This window comes from Beta vulgaris, chromosome 8 (genome assembly GCF_026745355.1).
Source record: "Beta vulgaris subsp. vulgaris cultivar EL10 chromosome 8, EL10.2, whole genome shotgun sequence".
Lineage (NCBI taxonomy): Eukaryota > Viridiplantae > Streptophyta > Magnoliopsida > Caryophyllales > Amaranthaceae > Beta > Beta vulgaris.
This window is the reverse complement of record NC_079209.1, coordinates 24027879-24052451: the sequence shown is the minus strand read 5'-3', so window position 1 is coordinate 24052451 and position 24573 is coordinate 24027879. Positions and strand designations below refer to the sequence as shown.

General features: G+C 39.0%; 1 protein-coding gene across 1 annotated transcript; it reads left to right on the top strand.

Annotated features, from left to right (window-relative positions):
• Window positions 1-18019: 18019 nt before the first annotated feature.
• Window positions 18020-19998, top strand: LOC104883534 (uncharacterized). The gene is made up of 2 exons (XM_010668075.1): window positions 18020-18385; window positions 19492-19998. The coding sequence occupies exons 1-2, from the start codon at window positions 18020-18022 to the stop codon at window positions 19996-19998; spliced, it is 873 nt and encodes a 290-aa protein (XP_010666377.1).
• The last annotated feature ends 4575 nt before the right edge of the window (window positions 19999-24573 follow it).

Genomic DNA, 24573 nt, shown 5'->3' with positions numbered 1-24573 from the left:
CTCTCGTCGTGATTATGGACCATAACACTAGCATTTTACAGATTAGAACATCAAATAGACTGCCATTATGAGAACTGGGGCATGCAGGTTCCAACTTTGGCATGTATGTCAGCAATATAAGTTTCGTGGTTGATGTAGGTTAAATTTGGAAAGTAGATATATTTTGGCATGTATTATATTCTATCAAAGACTATTATTAGCTTGAGGCAAGTTGTATATTCCTTGAAGACATGTGTTATTCCTACTAACTATAAATATATGGTTCAAGTAACAAGACAAATAATGTAAAATTTAGGTGAGAGAGTGCTAAAAGAAAGAGAGAAAATGTAAAAATTAGTGGGCTATACTACCTAAATATTAAAAATTATTAAGAGTACCTATTAAAACAGATTCAAAAAGGAAAAAAGTAATAATGCTAATTGTATGGCTCAATAAGGTCAGAGTGATCAGGTGGTTGTGGTGGCTTGGTGTGTGGACTGGAAAGCCGACTAGATAGAAACTCACAACTTGCAGAATGAACATTAATAGGAAGGTGCTATAAAGTACTCCGTCAGTGCTGAATTGGAGATTATGTTCGACCAATATTCTGGACATTCTGCCCACGGAAACTGCAAGTATTGGAAAGAAATAACATATACTTTTAATGTTTCCTGGGTCGGGACAAAATGTACTTAGACAATCTTAGCCATGGTTCAGACTTCATATTTTGGGTTCCGGTTCAGATGTACATTTGCTTTCTATCTAAAGCTTGTTATGAAAGGATTTTTTAACTTCAGCTAATCCCATTCGATATGTTTTGCCTTGTATTTCATTACAAAAACCCCACTTAAAACCACAACAAATAAATAAGAGAGAAGAAGTTGTTTACAGAGGATCCAAGTATTTGAAGGGAACATGACATACAAAGGGTGGTGCAAAAACCTGTGACAAACACGAATGCACAATAACAACGTACACTACAAGAAAACTGGCATAAACTCATAATATAACCATGTGAAATGTAATGCAACACTTGGACACAAGGCATCATTTCAATTGCTACCTATGACTACCAGTACACAGGACATAACTCTTTCCTTATACTAGCATTCCCTATTTTTTCTAATATTAACTACTTCAAGAGTGGCGCAGAAAAGCAGAGGGGAATAAAAAAGAAAAAAAAATCAAGGAGCAGAGGTAGCGGAAGATATAAGCAAAAGGAGATGAGCAAGAACTGATCAATCTTTCCTTCTAGTCAATTTAAATACCTTTAGAACATTCTCATATACAACAAAAGTTACAGCAGATGCGACTTCATGCTCTTGTCGCTTTAGTTGTAAGAAATCACTTAAGAATTTGAAAAAATTGTTTGTTAACGTTTTGATTATAGATACATTCGCTAAACAATCCATAATGATACTTACTCAAACACTGGTTTCATCTCATCCGAATGAAGCAAAACATAGCGATGTGCTTGCTTTAAACTTTTGTTATCAAGACGGACATTTTCTCTCTTTCCAACAACATGACCACATGAGGTGTATAGATAGTTATTGATGTGCGGAACACCATCATCATTCCTTTTTGGTCTAGTGAACATGGTCTTAACACTTTTTAAATATATCGAGCAAAACGTAATTGTCTCCCATAAAAGGAACCCTTTAGCTATGGACCCTTCCGGCTATGCTTTATTGCTAACATGAGATTTACCTTCGAAAATAATGAAGATTATGAGTGGAAAAATTAGAAAAGTAGTTGATGGTGGTTTCTTTTTACAAAATGATAAAGGAAATTTAAAAGAGTAATCTAAATTTGAGATATTAACCTTTCAATAGGATACATCCATCTATAATGAACAGGTCCGCCAAGTTTAACCTCATCCACTAAATTAATTAGTAGATGAACCATAATTGTGAAAACTGTTGGTAAAGACTCTTTCTCCATCTTAAAAAGGGTTAACACAAGATTTGAATCGCATCTAACTCTCCTTTATCAATGGCAGTTGAACATATCTTCTTGAAAAAGTACGACAACTCCTCAAGTAAGTCGGTAACTTTTGTGGCATTTGACGCTCTTAAAGCAACCGGAAGGAGGTCTTGCATGAGGATATGATTGTCATGACTTTTCATATTAATAAGTCTCCGCTCCTTGATATTCACACATCTTTGAAAATTTGATCCACAACCATCAGAAACTCTAAGCTTTTCAAGACTTTCAAAAATCGTTCTTTATCTTCTTTACACATATTGTGGCCAGCTGGAGGCATATACTCTTTAACACGATTAGGATGAGTTTGAAGCCAAAGATGAGATTTTATGTTTCGTTCTTTAAGAGCCTCCCTAGCGTTCTTATCATCTGTACTTTAGTCTGTGTCTAAAAGAGTCCCTAATAAATTGTCACACACATTCTTTTCAATGTGCATAACATCTATATTATGTCTCAAACGATTATGTTCCCAATATGCCAAGTCAAAAACCGTACTTTTCTTTTTCCAAAGAACCTTTTCATCTTCATTTTCACCTTCATCATCCTCAATTTCATTATTAGATGTCCAAACTTCTTGGCTCCTTATTTTTTTTAGAAATTGTTTTTGATTTCCCGTAAATATAATTAACTTCTTCTAGTTGCTTCAAAATTTCTGTCCCACTAGCAGGAACATGAGCAAGACCATATTCCTCTTTCCCATCAAATAAATTAGCTTGAAAACGAAAAGGATGATCAATCGGCGACCATTTACGAGATCCGGGGTAGACAATTTTACCACCAAATTTATATGATTCAGTAAAATTGGCGCAAGAAGGGTAAGCTTTATAACCTTTTGTACTCTAACCCGATAACATAGCATATGTCGGGAAGTCATTTGTTGTGGAGTGTAATGCTGCTCGTAGTTGAGACTTTTTTCCGCTATAAACATCAAACGCATCTACACCTTAACACAACAATTTTAACTCATGGATTAAAGGTTGCAAGTACACATCAATATCAATACGAGGGCCATATTTTTCGGGAATAATCAAGGACAAAATAAATGAAGATGACTTCATACAAAGCCAAGGAGGCAAATTATATGGAATCAGAACAACTGGCCATGTACTGTAATTAGTGTTCTTGAGACAATATGGATTAAAACCATCACTTGCTAGACCAAGTCTAACACTACGAGGATCTTTAGCGAACTCTATATATCTGTTATCAAATCTTTTCCAAGCCTCTCCATCTGACTGGTGACTAATAATGTTTTCATCCTTCTGATCAAAATGCCATCTCATATCTCTTGCGGTATTAAGTGACATGTAAAGCCTTTTTAGTCTAGAATGAGAGGAAAATACCGCATTACTTTAGCTGGCACCCCCTTCTTACATGTTTCATTACTTTTCTCATTTGCATCACTCTCCTTGCCTTTCAAATTTTGCCACCTTGATGTGTGGCAGATATGACACTCACTTTTGTCTGCGTATTCCCCCCAATATGACATACAATCATTTGGACATGCATGAATTTTTTTCATAACCTAATCCTAGATCTTTAATTATCTTCATGCTTTCATAATAAGACGACGGAAACTCCATAATATGAGGAAATGCGTCTAATAGAAGTTCAAGCAACTTATTAAATGATTCAGCAGACCAGTGGTTCATACACTTAAGGTGAAATAAGTGTAATAGAAACGATAGCTTTGAAAAAGTATTACATCCCTCATATAGACTCTCGTTAGAAGCTTCTTTGAGTCTTTTATACTTCGCCTCTTCTACGTTGGTGTTGGTTGATGCACATTCATCATCTACTTCGTATTGAAAATTTACCACTTCGTGCATCTCATTTAGATCTTCATCATCAGAATCTAGCTCACTTAATAACGGGGGTTCGTTAGTGGGTTGTGGACTACCAATCCTAAAAGATGCTTTTAGTAATCCATGAATATCATCTCGACCTACTACTTTGGTTTGATCACTAGGGAACTCTATGTTGTTATCCACTTGATGGTTAGAATGAAAAATCCAATTTGTGTAATTCTTGTAAAAACCGTACAATAAAATATGGCCTCCTACTTTCTCCAACTTAAACCATTTATTTAACTTGCAATTATTACATGGACATCGTGTTTTTCCTTCAACAAGAGTCTCTTTAGCAAGCTCTAAAAATTTCATACAACCATCATAATAAGCAAGATGACCTTTTTGTAAATTTATCCAACTAGAATCCATGACTACAAAAAAAAAAAACAATTACAAATACGAACCATGAAGCTAAAAAAAATCCATGAATATATATCTTTAAATAATTCACCCAAAACACTTATATAAAATATGACCTAGTTCACCCATTGCAAAATCATTACTCTCATGGTACGAAATGACTATGACATTACTCAACTTTTAAATTAAATCACCTTATATCAAGAAGCAATGACAATAATTAAAGAAAATGCGAGACAATTTAGGTAAAGTACCTAGTTCACCTAGAGGTGCTACAGAAGGAAGAAGACTAATCCCCTTTGGCCACCTGCAATCTGCTCGACGACAACTATTGCAATAAGCAAAGATCTCTATAAAGAAAAACAAATATTATGTGTAAGAATTATGAATGGTTTAAAATAGCGGTAACTACAATTATTCAAGAACAAAAACCTCGTATAGAAAATTAGGAAAAAAAAATTAAGACTTATAAATTATGTTTAAATAGCAACTACAATCATCCAAGAACAACCTAACCACTCTTGCCGCGTCATCCATACCATACCCCATGATTTGTTAGAAGATACCCTCAATCAGCCAAATCACTACCCACCATATAGCCTTTGCACAAAGTATAGCCCACTGCCCAACCCCCACTCTCCCTAGAAACTATATCCATGCAACCCATCATGGGCAGTGTTATGTCCTAAAATTTTCCTAAGCTGAAGCTTGCAGGTAATGCGTTTGTCACAGCTAGAGAGCATCAGGTAGCAGCTACAACAAGCAGAGATGAAGAATGCAAAATAATCCGGTTGGAAGAACATTGGATGCTGACTAAGACCAAGTCAAGTAATGACGTTGGGCCAAAGAAATAGGAGGAAGTGGTTAGCCAGCAGAAGAGAAGATCTCCCTTGATTCTAGGAGTTGTGGCACCTTCATAGGAAAGTTTGTTATGCAACATTCAAATAAGAAATAACGTTATACAAATGTATTAGTATAAATAGAAGGGAAAACACTCTGTAAAATACAAGTCTTTACATTGCTCTTACTTTCATTCTCACTCTCTTCTACAATTACAATATTCCTAAGTGTATCTGGTATAAGCTATAAGCTGCTAAGCTGCTAGCTGTAAGTTGTAATCTTCTCATATAGTGGATTGGTGGACTCAATTCCACCCGCGGTTTTTACCCTTTTCCTGGGGTTTTCCGCGTCATCATTTCTTGGTGTCTTTGTCTCTTCTTTGCATCTTCTTTAATTTCCATAGCTAGTTTCTCTTGTCATTTCTAGCTGCATTTACATTAGTTGTAGATCCTCAGCTAAGTTCTGCCTGATCAGAATTTGGCATAAACAGTTTGGCGCCCACCGTGGGGCTCTACAGCTAAACTCTCATTAAAATCCCAAAAAGAAACACTTCAACCCAACTTTGAAATGGCTGACGATTCTGCTGAAGCAATGAAAGCAGCCTTGCTGAAGGCTTAAGAAGACCTTCACCGCACTCAATCTGAAGCCTAGCAGACCATTGACAGCCTCAGAAAGGAATTGGATTCTGTCAAAAGTAGCAAAACACCTAAACAACGTATCCGAAACGTAGTTCCTAAGATTCTCGATCTCGAGGATTCCGAAGCCAGTGAAGGTGAAGATGGAGCAGCTAGGTCTGACGATGAAGCAGATGAAGCTGATCCTGCAGCTAGGAAAATGGCGCTCCTAGAATCTCAGAACAGGAAGATACTTCGCATGCTGACGAAGTTACCTGGAGCACCAACCCCTGTGGCTGAAGAATCTCCTGATGGCTACGCTCAATCCCCCTTCGTGGAAGAAATCGCAAGAGCCAGGATTCCCAAGAAGATCAATGTGATCCAGCCTCACAAGCTGTATGATGGAGCTGCAGATCCCTACGACCATGTAGCTCAATACAAGCAGAAGATGTGGACCCTGTCCATTCCTGAGCATCTGCTGGAGGCCACCATGTGCAAGTCCTTCGGAGCCACCTTATCCGGGCCTGCTTTGCAGTGGCTGATAAGTCTAAAGCCAGGTAGCATCCAAAATTTCGCTGCTTTAATTAACAAGTTTTATATGCAGTTTGCCAGTAGCAGGGTCCTAGAGAAGCATACCGGCGATCTGTACCGCATCACCCAGAAGGCTAATGAAGCTGTGAGGTAGTACCTGGACCGATTCAACAAGGAGATGATCTCTGTCAAGAACCTGGATGTCCAGATACGTGAGTGACCCTAGCTACGATCGGAAATCACAGAACCAGAAGAAGAATGATTGGCGCCACCAGTCATATCAGAAGCGCGAAAGTAATAATGTAGCCAGCAAGGCCACAGGTAAATCAGCTAATAACGATTACCCTTCCATTGCTTCCTACTGTTTTAACGTGGATGCAGGAGGCGTAGTAAACGCATTAGAAAAGCTGGGAACAACCGCTAGATGACCACGCAAGAGCGACAGACCAGACAGCGAGAAGGATACCACCAAGTGGTGCAGCTATCATGGCGACCATGGCCATCGAACAGAAGAATGCAATGCTCTCAAAAAGGAAGTGGCCAGGCTGCTCAAGAAGGGCTACCTCGAGCACCTGATGGGGAAGAAGGGGCAGCGAGAAGACAAAGCTGGCCCCAACCAGCAACAGCCTCATCCGCCACCTGAGCCCCTACACGATAAGGTAATCGATTCTATCTCCGGAGGTTCAGAAATATGTGGACTAACATACTCTGCAGCCAAGAGATTTGCCCGAGAAGGTTCCAAAACTGCACCAAGCCCGCTGAGGAGTGCTGAAGAGAAAAAGCTCAGGAGCATGACCATCAGCCTCAACGAAGAGGATGGAGATGAGGAAGCTGATAATCATGACGGCCTCGTCGTATCTCTCACCATCAGCAACTGCCTCATGAAGCGAGTCTTGATAGACAATGGCAGCTCAGCTAATATCATTTTCAAAAGCGCTCTAGAGAGCATGGGGCTGCAGGAAGCTGATATCCTCAAGAAAGCAACTGTTCTGTTCGGGTTCAATGGCGAGCCAGCTACAACGCTCGGGGAGATCATGCTGCCCACCTATGCAAAAGGAGTCAACCTCCAAACCAGGTTCAATGTGGTAGATTGTCCCTCAGCATATAATATCATAATGGGATCACCATGGATCCACAAAATGCGAGCTGTACCTTCAACCTATCACCAGACTATCAAGTTCCCTACCAAATGGGGAGTGCAAGAAATCAGGGGCGATCGCAAGCTGGCTAGGGAGTGCTATAGCATATCTCTAAAGGCAAAAAAGGAATCTATCTAGCAATTACAGCAAGGTCCCGCGCCAGTTAAGCTAGTAGATCAAGATGTAGATGAAGTGGCGTTGGACCCAGCAAAGCCAGAGCAGAGTGTGCAGATTGGGGCATCCTTGCCAGCTGAGGAGAAGCAGCGAATCATTGAATTCTTAAAGAAAAATATAAGCTGTTTTGCGTGGAGCCACGAAGATATGGTAGGCATTGAGCCTGACATCATTACCCACAAGCTGAACGTCGATCCTAATTCAAAGTCCATAAAACAGAAAAGAAGGAAGTTTGCTCCAGAAAGAAATATGATAGTCAATGAGGAAGTGGACAAGCTACTAAAAGCTGGCAAAATCCGAGAAGTCAAATATCCTGACTGGCTAGCTAACGTGGTGGTTGTAGGAAAGAAAAATGGCAAATGGCGAGTGTGCATTGATTTTACAGATCTCAATAAGGCGTGCCCCAAAGATCCATTCCCGCTGCCACATATTGATGCATTGGTGGATGCTACAGCTGGCCATGAAAGGCTAACGTTCCTGGATGCATACTCAGGTTATAATCAGATACTAATGGATCCTGCAGATCAAGAAAAGACCGCCTTCATGACAAAGAGGATCTATTGCTATAAGGTAATGCCCTTTGGGCTAAAAAATGCGGTGCCACCTACCAGCGGCTAGTCAACAAGATGTTCGAGAAGCAGCTGGGGGACACAATGGAAGTCTATATAGACGACATGCTGGTCAAAACAAAGAAAGCAGAGGACCATGTGGACCACCTGCAGGAAACCTTCAAAGTCTTAAAGAAGTATGGAATGAAAGCTAATCCTAGCAAGTGTTCCTTCGGTGTCCCAGCAGGCAAGTTTTTGGGTACATAGTCACCCAGCGAGGAATAGAAGCCAATCCCAGCCAAGTGCAAGCACTAATCAATATTCAGTCACCACGAACCTGAAAGAGGTCCAGAAGCTGACAGGAGAGGTAGCTGCGCTGAACAGATTCATATCCAGATCATCCGACAAGTGCCACCTGTTTTACAACGTGCTAAAAAGAATAAAGGATTCAACTGGACAGATGAGCATGAAGCTGCATTGCAGGATCTGAAGGCCTATCTGGCTCAACCTCCCCTACTATCAAAGCCATCTGCAGGAGAGACTCTCCAGCTGTATCTAGCTGTTAGCAGCAAAGCGGTAAGTGCGGTACTAGCCAGGGAAGCTGAAAATCAACAACTCCCAGTTTATTACGTTAGCAAATCCTTGCTAGATGCTGAAACCAGGTACACATCACTTGAAAAATTAGTGTTAGCTTTATATATGGCATCTCGTAAGTTGAGACACTATTTTGAGTCTCACCCATTCATGTTATGACTAATTACCCCATCAAAGCAGTATTACGAAAACCTGAGCATTCAGGGAGAATGGCCAAATGGGCCATATCCCGAGTGCACATGACATTAGGTATCTACCCAGGACAGCTATAAAATCGCAAGCCCTAGCTGACTTTGTGGCTGACTTTAGCCCTGACCTAGCAGCTACCGCTGAGGAAAGGTGCGCCACATTAACAAAGTAGGTAAATCAGGTCCTGGCAGCTGTATTGGATGGATCTTCAAACTTCAGAGGGGCTGGTCTAGGTATAGTGCTAAAGTCGCCACAAGGGGACATGATAGTAGCGCTATCTGCTGCGATTTTAAAGCTACCAACAATAGCTGAATATGAGGCCTTAATGCAGGTATGACACTAGCACATGATTTAAAAGCTAACAGTTTGCGTGTCTTCAGTGATTCGTTGCTAATAGTAAGCCAGGTAAATGGAGATACGCAGCTAAAGATTCTAAAATGGCCTCTTACCTGGAGCTAGCCAAAGACAAAGCCAAGTTATTCGAAGAGTTCAGCATAAAACAGATCCCAAGGGACCAGAATACCAAGGCCGATGCCCTAGCTAACCTCGGATCAGCACTCAGAAAATGCGATTTCAAATCAATACCTATAGCCCACCTAGCTGAGCCAGCTATCAGCAAAGAGGTAAACATGGTGCAGCCAGATGACAGCCAGGCAGGAAACGCTAGCTGGACCCAGCCAATCATCGATTTTCTGGAGAGGGGCATCCTGCCAGAAGATAAGCTGGAAGCTAGGAAGCTGCGAATGAAAGCCACAAGATATCATGTTATTTCGGCACTCTATTCAAAAGAGCTTGCGCCAGCTATCTATTACAAGAGATGCTTGGAGAAAGACCAGTGGGAGCCCACACTCAAGGAGTTCCATGAGGGTGAATGCGGGTCTCATGCAGCTGGAAGAACTTATCAAACAAATCCTAGCATACGGGTATTATTGGCCAACCATGCGTGCTGATGCTAAGAAGTATGTGCAAAAATGCGAAAGCTGCCAGAAACACGCAGGATGACACATCAGCCAGCTGAGATATTGCACCCACCTTAACACCCTGGCCTTTCATGAGGTGGGGCATGGACATTGTGGGGAAACTACCCGTAGCTCCAGGGCAAAAAGTTTTCATGCTAGCACTCACAGACTACTTCTCCAAATGGATCGAAGCTGGGGCATTCCAGCAGGTGAGAGATAAAGAAGTAATATCCTTTTTGCATACTAACATTATCTGCAGATTCGGGGACCTAGCGAAATTATTGTGATAAAGGATCACAATTCATAAGTGACAAGACAAGGCAATTCTGTCACGAATGGAACTAGCTGATAACTTCCACACCTAGATACCCGCAAGCTAACGGACAAGCTGAGTCCAGCAAAAGTAATTATCAATGGCATTAAAAGCGCCTAAAGCTAAAAAGGAAAATGGGCAAGAACTACCTAAGGTGCTATGGGCAAATAGAACGACACCAAGAGGCGCTACAGGAAGAACTCCTTTCTCACTTGTGTATGGGTGCGAGGCAATGTTACTTGCGGAAGTAGCTGTTTTCACAGCTAGATATGGATTGATGACTCCTGAAGCCAACAACAAAGAGCTTAGCTATGACCTGGATTCCATCGAGGAGTTAAGAGATAATGCATTAATACGGATGGCTGCGCAACAGCAAATAGTGGCTCGTAGCTTCAACAAGAATGTCAAAGCCAAAGTATTCAAGGTAGGAGATTGGGTTCTAAGGAAAGTTTTCCAAATACCCAAGAGTCAATGCAGGTAAGTTAGGGATAAGCTGGGAAGGCCCCTATCTAATGATCAAGTAGTTGGAAAAGGAGCTTATCGCACTACTAAAGATGGAAAAGCAGTACCTAGAAGCTGGAACGCTTCTCACCTTAAGCTATATCATTTCTAACCTGGGGCATTGCCAGGTTACTACCGGGCCAAAGACGCAGAATCTTTAAGTAAGGCAACCATTGTTTTGCACAAAGCATTGGTCCACCAGGTAAACAACAAATTAATTTTGCTAACGACTTAAGTACTTTATGATTATTGCTTGTAACAGCAAGCCATCTAAGTCCACTTCATACGCAGGTAAACGCAAGGGGTCGCAGCACCCAGGTGGGTAGCTGGAATTTCAAGATCCAGCTGCAAGGTCGTAGCACCAGCTTGAGCAGCTAAGGGTTAGAGCACCAGAATTTAGCTGAATGGTCGTAGCACCAAGGAAACGGGCCCAACCAAAGTTGAACAACGCTTACACCAGGTAAATAGTTGTTCTAATATCTAAGAACAAAAAGCATGCATGTAACATAAGTATTTATCAAAGTATCAATAGCTAAGATCAAAAGGCAAAAGCATAAGTCCAAACGATTAAATAGCTAAAAGAAAATATGTTCTTACAAAAACACATTGCCCCCATGGACAATGGTAAAAGTACCAAAGTGATTAAAACTAAATTGTTCCAGAAAGAAAACTGATAAAGTGCTGAAGAAATTAAGAAGCTACGCTGGCATCACGCACAATGTTTCCTTGCCACTCGGAGCAGCACCCTCTGGCTGGTTGAGTGAAGGAGGAGATTCAGCTGTAGATTGCTCTAAGTCGTTTTCTTTGCTACCTGTAGCTAGAGCCTCCAGTGCAGCCATGGAGTCCAGCTTGAGGAATCTGTCAATGTAAAAATTGACACCCTTGTCATCCAGCTTCTTGAACTTTATCAGGTATGCTAGCTTCGCAGTTTCAATAATTTTAGCTTCAGCTTGAATGTCTAAAGCCCTCTCCTCAGCATCTCTGACAGCTGCAGCTAGGCGTGCATTTTCTTTTTCCGCTTCAGCTATCTTCTCATCTTTCTCCAGCCTCTCTTTTTCAATTAATTTTTGCTCAGCAGCTAACCTGCTCTCAGCATCCACCGGGACTGTTTCTCCCTCTCCAGCTTAGCTTGGTGGCTCAAGTTGTCATTTTGCAGGCGAGCCACCTTATCTTGAAGAGTGGCGACAGTCCGCAAGCTGTCCCTGGCAGCTATGCAGCTCTGGGAAAGCTGGCGTATCAAAGAAAAGCGTAAGTTTAAGCAGAAACAATAATATTCGTTGTATGGAATAAATCGTAAAGTGTTACTAACCTGTAGGGATAGCTGAACAGCATGGTTTAAGACAACCTCAGGGTCTTGTCCTTTTAACCTCTTTTGTGCAGCTGGAAACACGAGCTTGTCAGCTGCAGGCCAGATCCCACCTTCTAGACCTTCCTCAACTAGGAAGTCTGCAGGGAGGCTCACAAGCACTTCGTCTCTAGGAGAGTCAGTCGTGATTCGATAGTGGGATGGTAGATGAGCATAGGTGCTTGCGAGGAACCCTCTCAACCTGAGATTGCCCAGAAGAGGCGGCTGATCTCTTCTAGCCTGTCCATAGCATCCTCGTCGGACAAGTTGCTAGACCTTGCTGGAGCTGTATGAATAAGGAAAACCTAGTTGGCCTAATGTCTAAGAATCATAAGTAAAACAGAACCTTTGCAAACTAGAATTACCTATTGACATCGAGTTGGTGCGAGAAGAAGCTTTAGAGTCTAGGGGTAGAACCTCAGTAGGAGCTGTGAAAGTGCGTTCCTCAACGGGGAAATTAAGCAGTTCTGGTAGTCTCTCAGCTTGCTCGGGTATATGGGAGACAATGGGGCCAAGACCTGCAAGGAAAACAAGGTAAGAACCTAGTTAATTCATTTTTAGGAGCAAAACGCAAATTGAACAAATAGGTACCTTTAGTAGACCAACCCCCAACTAGAGGGCTCCCAGCTTCGCCCAACGAATCTTTCACTACGAAGAAATACCTAGTCTTCCATATGGAATCAGATGCGATTGTACCTTCTATCAAAGGGGGGAAGGGAGCCTTAGCCCTAAAAGTTATGAAACCCTTGCCCGATTTTCTAACACTGTAGGCAGTCAAAAGTTCGTTTAAAGAGAAGGGGTTGTGCCATGTTTTAGTTAAGGTCTCTAGAGTCAAGCAGGTTTTCCAAAAAGCTGGCATCAGCTGGCCAGGGGATAGGTGTAAACCTCCATAAAGGTCCTAGTGAGGGGGGAACGAAAATTCGTAATTATACCCTAGATAGAAAGGATGCTCATAGTAGCAAATGTAATCTTCCGGGCAGGTTTCGGGCCTGCATGTGGGAGTGGGGAGGATAGTCTGAGTGTTTTCCGGGAAACCCCCCAGAACTTTGAGCACCTCTATGTCTCGCTCAGTGACAGACGAAGCAACATCATCTATAGCTCTACCCATTAGAGAAGAAGAAAAGATCTAAAAAATTCCTGAGGAAGCAAACGAAAGAAAGAAGTTTTACCTGAGAAGAAGAGGAGTTCGCAAAAGAGTGAAGTGAAGTTTCAGGAAGGGTTGAAAGATCCTTAAATACTGGTAGCTCAACGGTAGTCTAAGCCAACGGATAAGTATTAAATGTTGCGTAAAATTTATCTTTTAGCTGTTGATAAGTAATCAATTACCTGATGAGTTTATATTTTCCCAAGAAAATTATCTTTTTAGCGGTTAAAAGAGTTTATCTCCTAAGTAGAAATTTTTATCTTCAAACGTTTTAATTCCTCGGGCAAAAAGATAAAAATCTTTTAAGAAATATAAGTTTATCTTAATACTTAAGTCCTTTTGCTAACAATTTGTTTTGATTGGTAACTTGCGATTTTAACTCAGCTGCGCCTAGGTTGGCATCACAAGTTAGGGGTAATTGTTATGTCCTAAAATTTTCTTAAGCTGAAACTTGCAGGTAATGCATTTGTCACAGCTAGAGAGCATCAGGTAGCAGCTACAACAAGCAGAGATGAAGAATGCAAAATAATCCGGTTGGAAGAACATTGGATGCTGACTAAGACCAAGTCAAGTAATGACGTTGGGCCAAAGAAATAGGAGGAAGTGGTTAGCCAGCAGAAGAGAAGATCTCCCTTGATTCTAGGAGTTGTGGCACCTTCATAGGAAAGTTTGTTATGCAACGTTCAAATAAGGAATAACGTTATACAAATGTATTAGTATAAATAGAAGGGAAAACACTCTGTAAAACACAAGTCTTTGTATTGCTCTTACTTTCATTCTCACTCTCTTCTACAATTACAATATTCCTAAGTGTATCTGGTATAAGCTATAAGCTGCTAAGCTGCTAGCTGTAAGTTGTAATCTTCTCATATAGTGGATTGGTGGACTCAATTCCACCCGCGGTTTTTACCCTTTTCCTGGGATTTTCCGCGTCATCATTTCTTGGTGTCTTTGTCTCTTCTTTGCATCTTCTTTAAATTCCATAGCTAGTTTCTCTTGTCATTTCTAGCTGCATTTGCATTAGTTGAAGATCCTCAGCTAAGTTCTGCCTGATCAGAATTTGGCATAAACAGGAAGCTCTCTAAGCAACCCCCTCCATCACCTTTACCACCCTGCAGAGCTTTGCTACACTATGACCATTTGAGGATAGAGTATTATTTGATCAATGGAGTTGGAATAGAAGGGGAAAAATCTTAGTGATCAATTAACAATAAATTAATTACATGGTTATGGTCTTATTAAATTAACAGTTGGTTGAATTTGAGCATTTAAGCTTAGTTTCCGTGATCAAATTTAACAACTATAGATCCGTTTTACTTTAACCAGCCAACCAGTATATAAATGCACAAATGAGAAGGGTGGTACTCTTGAAAGTGGATGTGGACAGTGACATCGATTCTCTTGGCAGCGAAGGGTGGTAGTGATGATCGGGGATTGGGCGCAGAGAAGAAATCAACGTCTCGGTACTCGGTAGAGAGGAGGAGAGTACCTTAGTTTACTTATTTCCCTTTCTTTTGGCTAGATAAAACCAAACAACTCAATAAGGAATTGAATTGATCTTCCTAACCTAAGAAAAGTGTTCCCTTTTTGGCATGCCTTCGCACAGGCATTATTGAGGAGAAAACCCTTTTGGAAATTTCTTTTGTTAAGCAGAGTGGTAAACTTACTGGCCAAGGAGAGTCTTATTTAGTTATTTGAACCATAATACCTCCTCTGTTCAGAATTACTTGCAACAAATGAACTTTAAACATATTCATGTGATATCTTGTTAGATTTGTCTCGATGTATACTTTTGAAATACTAACTTTTAGAGTTTTTTTTTTTACTTATAGATACTAAAAGATATCAATGGTTAAAGTTGTGCATTGAGAAGCGTGAAAATCCTAGTGTTGTCAATAAATTGGAACGGAGGTAGTATATGAGGAGAAGAGATGTTGGAAGAAGATGAAACAGTTCTTTATCACTAGCATTATCAGGTGAAACAAGGGAGTCTATATTTGTGGACATAGAGACTTTTAGCCCATGTTTGGTTGGTGAAAAAATAGGCCCAGAAACGGATTGGGTTAAATGAATCCATTTCACATTGTTTGGTTGGGCCGGAATGGAAACCCAATCCGTTTCTTTTGTTAACCCATTCCCCTTATTTGTTACCAGCCATTTATTTGGAGTAACAAAAGAGGAAACATAACCCTAATGTAAAAAACTCAAAGCCGACTTTCTCTCTCATCTCTCCACACTCGCAACTCCAAATTTTCGCTCTCTCTCACTATCTCTCGCGTCAATTGGGTAAGTTTATATCTATAATCTTCGATTTTTATTGATGTTGAAACATTAGAAACGTCATTTTGATGAAATTTGAGCTAGTTTTTTTTTAAAATTATTTGTTAAATTTTGTTTTACATTTTTATTCTTAATATTATGTTAATATTCGTGTCGAATTACTGAATAATCTTACATAATAACAAATAATCTTACATAGTAATTGTGTTATTTGTTTGTTGTTTATAATAATCACTATGAGAATTTAGAGGTGCTTAATTAATTGTTTATAAATTCCGCTTGAAGATGGAGGATTGCATATTTGCATTTAAGTTGAAAATTGATGTCAACAATTACCATGTCGAAGATTGGAACACATGTACAGATCATGTGTTGATTTTGTATCAAATATTGAATTTGTATATATATATATATATTATAGGAGTATTGGTTTGTTAATTACAGTATCTGTTGCAAGGAACGTTTCTGGATAGTAAATTTTGGGTGGTAGATTTCTATAATTGTGTTCTGTAACTTTATGATATCAATAGTAGTAAATGATTTGGCGTGTTGTTTTAGAAATTTAAGTACCAGAATATTTTCATTTGTGTAATTTTTTTTCTGGTGTGAGTTAAGATTATCTATCATGTGATTGATATTATTTTTGTTGTACCTTCCAATTTCCACTATAGGAACCTCTCAACAGTTCCTGTCCAAAAATACAAACCAGCACCAGTTGTTTCAGACAGGAGGCTGAAAATATTAAGGTGTAGAAGATAATAAAATTCATTAGTTGTTATTGCTTCACCTATATCCATGGTCATGTACTACTAGTTTATATTTGTTCTACAATATTGTGTCGAATATTGTTATAGCCAAACATTAGTTTTTATTATTTCACCTATATCCAAGATTGAGCAAACATGTGTGACTTGATAAAATCTATAGGAAGGTCAAGAAGGCTAAAACAACTTCAATTAGTATTTATTATGGTCATTGTGATTTTGAAGATGTATTGGGTTTGGTATATGATGAATGTTACGACAATTAGGTGCACTCAATTGAAGGAAAAAAAAAGAATCGAAAATATTACGTTTGAAAAATTTGAATATGCTAGTAAGAGAGAGTGATGTAAAGTGTAAAAACGAACTTCGTGTCAATAGACATACCTTCAATGTCATATGTGAGATGCTTAGAGATATGGAGGCTTAAGTGGGACTAGAAATATGTCACTTCAAGAGATAGTCGCTATGTTTTTGTACACTTTAGCTCACCATAAAAAGAATAGGTCAATTGGACATTACTTTCTTCGGAGCGGGGAAAGTGTGAGTCGACAATTTAACCTTTGTTTGAGGGCCGTCCTCAAGTTACATGAACACTTGCTTCACAAGTCCACTCCAATACTCGAAGATTGTGAAGATAAAAATTGGAAACCATTCAAGGTATTAGTCCCTCATATATGTCCACTTTCCTAGCTAATTTTTATTATTTGCATGTGCAAATGAGTTATGTGGTTTTCTTATGTCTTGTAGAATTGTCTAGGAGCATTAGATGGCACCTACGTTAATGTAAGGGTGTCTTCACAAGAAAGGGGGAAGTATCGGACAAGAAAAAATATTGTTGCTATGAACGTATTGGGTGTATGCTCTCCCAATATGGAATTTATTTATGTTCTTCTGGGTTGGGAAGGATCCGCTCATGATGTTCGTGTCCTTCGTAATGCCCTCTCTAGGCCAAATGGCTTTAGGGTACCTCGAGGTAAAAGTTAGTGATTTGTCTTTAATAGTAGGCATAATTTTAGGTAGTAAAATAAGCTAGTAATTCTCTTTTTTGACAAACATGAAGGTAACTATTATCTAGTTGATGCGGGGTATACAAATTGTGAGGGATTTCTCGCACCTTATAGAGGGCAAAGATACCACCTCAAAGAATGGGGTGATAGACAACTGAAAGTGCGTAGGAATACTTTAATATGAAGCACGCGAAGGCAAGGAATGTTATAGAAAGGACTTTTGGATTACTCAAGGGAAGATGGTCTATACTTAGAGCCTTCTTTTTTCCCATCCGGACTCAAGGTCTTGTTATGGCTTATTGTCTAATACATAACTTAATTAGGAGAGTTATGCCTTCAGACGATATAGAGGAAGTAGAGAGTGAAAGTGATGATGAGTCCGATGATTTTGATGATGAAATTGAGTTTATTACGAATATTGCAACTTCTGATCGTTGGACTACATTTAGAAATACACTAACACAAGATATGTTTAATGCATGGAGGGCACGAGGTCGACATGCTCATTAGCAAGTAAATGTAAGCATTTTTAGTTCATTTAATTTTATTTTCTTCTAGTAACATAGGTTTGTCATTTTATAATAAATGATCAGTAGATTCAAAATGCAATATAAGTTCATGGAAATTTTGTTATACTTTCACATGCTTGAATTTCATTTTATGCCTGAAAGCTCCTATGGAATTATGATCTCATTAAGCTGCAGGTAATATAAACAGGATGGTTTCTAAGTACACAGAAAAATATTCTGTTTATAAATATCACTCCACTGTTTTTAGTACGGTTGCTTACATTCTGTTTTTTTATATCTCTCTATAACGTTTAATCTGGTTGCTTAATATTGTGTTTTTAAATATATTATGCATACTGACATTTACTATATACTAATGGTTTCATAAATAGGATGGTTTTTGACACAATCAGTCAAGCTAGTGAAGAGGGCAGCAGTAGAGGGAGAGGTAAAAACAAAAGGTTTTGGACAGTACAGGAAGATAATGTGCTCATAAAATCATTGCATGAGCTGGCTAGTGATCCTAGGTGGAAAGGTGAAAGTGGATTCAAAAGTGGGTATATGAATAAGTTAGAGGAGATGATAAAACGTGAGCTTCCCGATTGTGGTTTAAGAGCTGATCCACACATTGAGTCAATAATAAAGCATTGGTCGGAGAAATACTCTGCCTTAGCAGAGATGTTGTCTCTTTCGGGATTTGGGTGGGATGATGAGAAGATGTTGCAAGTGGAAAAGAAAGTGTTCGATGAATGGGCAAAGGTATGTGAACGATAACTTAAGCTATCTTGTGAAAACTTTTACAAATGTGTTGCTATTATGTGTACTACTTGCTGTACTATATGTGCTACCGCATGTTTGATGTGTGAAATAATAAATTTACTGCTGTCTTCTGTTCTGGGGGGAGGTGAGGGGAATGCAGTACTGCTGGTTTACTGCTGCTGGTTGAAGCAGATAATTTTGGGCATCATATTTTGCTATAGCATTTTTATACCAGTTGGATTTGGGCTAAATTACTCGCTTTGTTTAGTAGTATTATGTATTTTCTTCTCTGTCCATATCTAAAGAACAATTCTTTTCTTTAAAAAAATTATAGACTTGTTTTGTTGCCCTCAAATTGGTTTTATTTTACCTGTATAAGTCTAACAAAACCAATAGATATGTTTACTTACTTTCGTTGGATAACTCCTTGTCAAAGTTAGTTAATTGGCTTTGTTTAGTAGTATTATGTATGATACATGCAATTTCAGCTGCATCACAGTAGCAATAATATTCTGATTCAAGCTTGATTGCATGTAAAATCATTATATAACAAGTAGCAGAGTATTAAAAATGTGGCGTTCTACTTCATCTTGATTCCTTTTTTTAAAAAAGAAGTTTGCTACAAGTTTGAAGAATTGAGATTAATAAGAGTAACAAAATTAAGATGTTCTAATGATTCTTTTTTCTTCATTCATTCAAACAATAAGATTAATATAGAAACAAGAATTTTAATATTATCAGATTTGTTCAATCTAAGAGAAGGCACATAGGAGAAGGCTGCTTATATGCTCTTATTTCATCATCATCATTATATGCATCAAGCATGTAGGTGTTCTAGTACATAGTGCCTTAGTGGCCTGCCAAGTACAGGTGGCATAACATATTCTTTCCCTCAATATTCTCTCACACCAAGTACATCCCCCCTTAGTGACTCATCACAGATAAGTGCACTCAATTGATCTGCATCTATCTAATCCTAGTGCTTTCAGTCTGGTAACCTAGCCAGGAAGGAATTTTATTCTTCTTTGTTTATGCTGTGTGTTATTTCCCTCGCTTTGCTTCTTTCTACATCTATCAAATACTGTAAATGCCCTCTCTGTATGCAGACTCATAAAAGAGCGAAGGGAACGTATGGAGTACCTTTTCCTCACTATGACATACTTGCTGAAATCTATGCTAAAGACAAAGCAACAGGAGATATGAGCGAGTCTTTTTTTGGAGCAGTCAAGAACATGAATTCTGAGATTGAAAAGGAGCCATTAACTCTAGAGAGTGATGAGGAGGATGATGCCATCTCTACAACTCAAAGTCGGAAGCGTCCATTGAAGAAAGAGGTTGATCTTTCAACTCCCTTGAAGAAACCAAAAAAATTGAAGGACTTTAAGGATAAGGGACAGAAGAAATTATATGAAGGTGATGAACTAGTTGTTTCCCTTCATAGTGTCTCAACAAATTTCAGCACCATTTTCGAGAACATCAGTGCTAATCTTGCAACCATGGCTAGTACGTGGTCAAAAGCTGAAGAAATGGAACAACAATTGGATGAAAAAGTTAACAAGATATTGGAGGAGGTTATGAAGTTAGAAGGTGTCTCTCCATCTGAAGCCTTGTAAGCCGCAAGAATTCTGATGGCACATGAACATAAGCTCATAATTTTTTATCAAGCTCCAGTGAATCTTAAGAAGCAATACATTCTTGATCTTCTTAGGAAAAAATAGAGCTAGAACTTTTATATCAACTTTATTATGTATTTTCTTTGTATAACTTTAGACAATCTAATTTTTATGTTTGAAAATTAATCATGATAGATTCTAAGTTTCCAGAATCGGATTTGGTTCAAGGGTTCTATCTCTATGTCTAGCTTAAATGCAGAAAAATAACAGAAAAATAGTTGTGGAGTAATATTATGTTTTCTCATGGCTGATTTTTTAGTTTTACTATTATCCTTGTTATATTACAGAATTACAGTGAACCAAACAAGGGAATGGAATGGGTTAAGTTGAATCCATTCCCCTACTTTAATGGATTCCTTTCCATTTCCTTTCCTTTACTCCAACCAAACATGGGCTTAGAGAAGTCAGACAACTTATGCAGTATGCTAGTACCCACACGCAGCACTTTTGTGCTTACCTCTCCAAATAGACTGACACTATCTCTGCAAAGTAAACATCTATGATAGTAGCATTGCATGTTTATACCTGCATAGGTATATGCATGTACATATCCCTGTGCAGGTATGCACTTGCATATGTATATGTACTGTACTACTTTATGGCCTCTAACTGCACTAGTTGGGGCTGACTTTTGCTGCTTTTGTGAACATCGAACGGGGATTGCCATATATGCTGATGCTGCTCCTCTTCACCTTACTAACAAGAAACAACAAGATAACAGCAGAAGCTACAAGAACAAACATGCAGCAGCTAACGAAACCCCCCCCTAGGGTGTTGAGTTTACAAGTGCCTTTGATTCTTCCCCCTTTCTTAATCTACTTATAACATTGAGCCTAAATTATCGATCCTGTATTATAAAAAATCTAACATCTTCCAAATCTTCTAGATATTAATCTATCAATAACAAACACAAAAATACCTCTTTAATAAGATTTAAATTACAGTTCAGAATATTATTTTACACTCGCAACAGATGTATACAAGATATATATTAAAGGTTTGATTTTAAATACGCATGCTTTTATTTGAAGTACTAACCTTTTTTTTATTAAATTGCCCTGATTTTCCTTGTCAAATTGTTCAATTCCTTCCCCTTCCAATTTCTCTAAGATTCATGGAAGATTGAGAATGAAGAATTCAATAGAAATTCATGAAAATCAGATTGAATTTTACAAAATTCAAGAAAAAAAAGTAATTCGAGACAAACCTACGATACTCAACACTTTTATTGAAATTCAGAGAACTCTGTTATCAAATTGATCAATTTCTCGCAGCTTTGCAATTGCTTCAAGACTGTTGAAAGGTAGGAGATGAATGTATTCTTCATTGGAAATTCACAAAATTGTAACAAAAAAAAGAGAAAAATTAGAGATGACATACCTGATGAAGAAGACGACGACGAGCAATTCAAGAGTGAATTGAGAAGAATAGGGTTTGAGAACTAACTAACTGCTGAGAAACGAACGTGGTATCGAGTGTATACTCCATGTACTTCTTTTGCGGCGTGATAATGCGGTTTACAATATTAAAACTCTCCAAAATTTAAGCGTGATAATTTCTCCCACGCTAGGAATCTCTAATTAATTAGATCGGATTATTTACGTGATGTAGGCGTGTTATGTGGACGCCAAAAAGTGTTGACAATATTCTCGATGCTTTTAAGCATCGAGGATATGCGGAAAAAACATAAAACTCCCCAGCACCTATGTTGGGGCGTCGAGCAACAAGTGTCCAGAAAGTAAGGGTTTTCTAGTAGTGTTTGTACAAGTTCCCTTGTACCATATCACCTTAATTAACACCAAGGGTTTTCTAGTAGTGTTTGTACAAGTTCCCTTGTACCATATCACCTTAATTAACACCTCTAAATACTTACATGAATCCTAAAATTAAACTCTTAATTCCAATCTTCATGGCTTCACCTTTTGAAGCTTCAACTCTGATGCTTCTAGTTGAGTTCTTGCTCAGGAACCCTCACTAGTGGAAAAATATGCAAGGGCTGTGTATTTGGCCAGCAGCCCTTCACCCAAAAGGAAGGGTTGTTGTTTTTAGCAGCAACCCTTCTTCAGGAAGGGCTGCGGTTTTTAACAGCAACCCTTCTTCAGCAACCCTTCCCACCTCCCCACACCACTGCCCACTTGCCCACCCCACACCCCCAGCACCCCCTGCTGCCCATAACCCACACCCACCTGTGGAAACCCCTGCCCACCTGCCGACCCACCTGCCCACCCGCCCACCTCCCCATACGCAGCCCACCCACCTGCCCATTCCAGACCACATCCCACACTCCCAACACCTACTGCTGCCCCCAACCCACACTCACCTGCCCACCTCCCCACACCCTTACTCGGCACCTGCCTTTTCCCCCACCGAACACCTCCCTTAAAAAAAATAACTAAAATAATGCAAAAAAAAAAAAATTGTAAGTAACTTTAAATATATATTGAAATAATGTATAAATTGTACATACAATTGACAAAGTACATATTATTAGGAAAATAATATCACAAAATCCTCCCAAAATGTCCATAAGTAATCGTCACAAAGGTAAGTCGCCAACCTATCTCGAACTTCATTTAATTCCTCCATGTTGAAGCGCTTCAAACTTCTATTAATATAAAACTTTGCAAAACAACCATGGAATAAAACACATACGATAAGAATTCAATAGTTTACTGTAGTTAATAGTTCTAAAAATTACATATACCTTCCCGAGATGCAATCAACAATAAATTGAAGGTTAAAAATCTACATACTAGTTATATTATACCTTATATAGTCATATTCAAAATAATTGGAGTTGAATGACTCAAAGTCTAATACTTGGACGTGGAAAGGCCAAAATAGGCCTAAAATCACATTTACGTACCCGAAATTCGACCAACAACTAATGTATGCCTAAAAATTTACACTATAGTTATATTATGCCTCATATTGTCATGTTGAAAAATAACTTGGGGTTAAATGGCTCGAGAAGTACAAATTAGAAGGGTAAAGGACGAAATAGGCCTAAAATCACATTTACGTTCTCGAAACTCGACCAACAACTAATGCAAACCTAAAAATCCACACAGTAGTTATATAATACCTCATATTATCTTGTGCAAAGAGAATTTGGGGTTAAATTACTCGAAAACTACAAATTGGAAAGGAAAAGGCCGAAATAGGCCTAAAAACATATTAACGTTCCCAAAACTCGACCAACAACTAATGCAAACCTAAAAATCTACACACTAGTTACAAATGCGGAGAATGAGGTCACATGGAAAGGGAATGCCCATCTGGTAGTAGTAGCAGAGGTGGTGGGAACTAAGGCCAATGTAGAGAGATAAGTCACATGGCAGGGAAATGCCGATTAGGTGGTAGCGGTGGTGGTCATACAAGTGTTACAAACGTGAGGAGCACCATATGGGCATTCCAATGCCATGTGACCTCAGTCCCCGCATTGTAACACTTCCACAACCACCACCACCCCACTGCATTCCCCCTTTGCCATGTAGGCCTAAAAGCACATTTCACGTTCTCGAAATTCGACCAACTAATGCAAACCTAATAATAATCTACTGGCTAGTTATAAATGTAGAGAGTAAGGTCACATGACATTAGAATCCCCATATGGTACTAGTGACAGAGGTGGTGGAAACTGAGGCCAATGTGGAGAGTCAGGTCACATTGCAAGGGAATACCCATTAGGTGGTAGCGACGATGGTCATAGAAGTGTTACAAATGTGGGGAGCACCAAATGGGTATTCCAATGCCATGTGACCTCACTCCCCGCATTGTAACACTTCCACAACCACCCTAAAACTGCATTCTCCTTTACCATGTAGGCCTAAAAGCACATTAATGTTCTCGAAGTTCGACCAACTAATGCAAACCTAGTAAAAATCTACTCGCTAGTTAAAATTCAGAGAGTCAGGTCACATGGCATTGGAATACGCATTAGGTGATAGCGGCGGTGGTGTTGAAAATGTTATAAATGTGGAGAGCACCAAATGGGCATTCTAATACCATGTGACTTGACTCTTCACATTTTTAACACTTCCAGAACCACCGCCACCCCACTGCATACCCCCTTTGCCGTGTAGGCCTAAAAGCACATTTAACATTCCCGAAATTCGACCAACAACAAGAATAAGCCAATAAATCATCATATTAGTTACTAAGTGGAGAATTTAGCATATTTGAGTATATGTCTCATAATTTCTTGTCCTTCCGCCGTTTCTTAGGATCTTCAACAACATGTATCCCTTCCGTGTGATCTACACGCATATAGTTCTTCGACATATTCACATCATCTTCTACTCTATTTTTAGGATAGGCAAAAGTTGGGATGTTCTCAAATGCATCATACTCACTAGTAGGATAATTGCTTATTGCGGCGGTGATATTGCTGCGGTTTTATCCATATGTAGCAATATATCGTGTAAAAAGAAAAAAATATATATAAAATTATCATATTGCTGCGGTTTCGGCCAAAAACCGCAACAATATAGTTACAACGGAATTTTTTTGAAT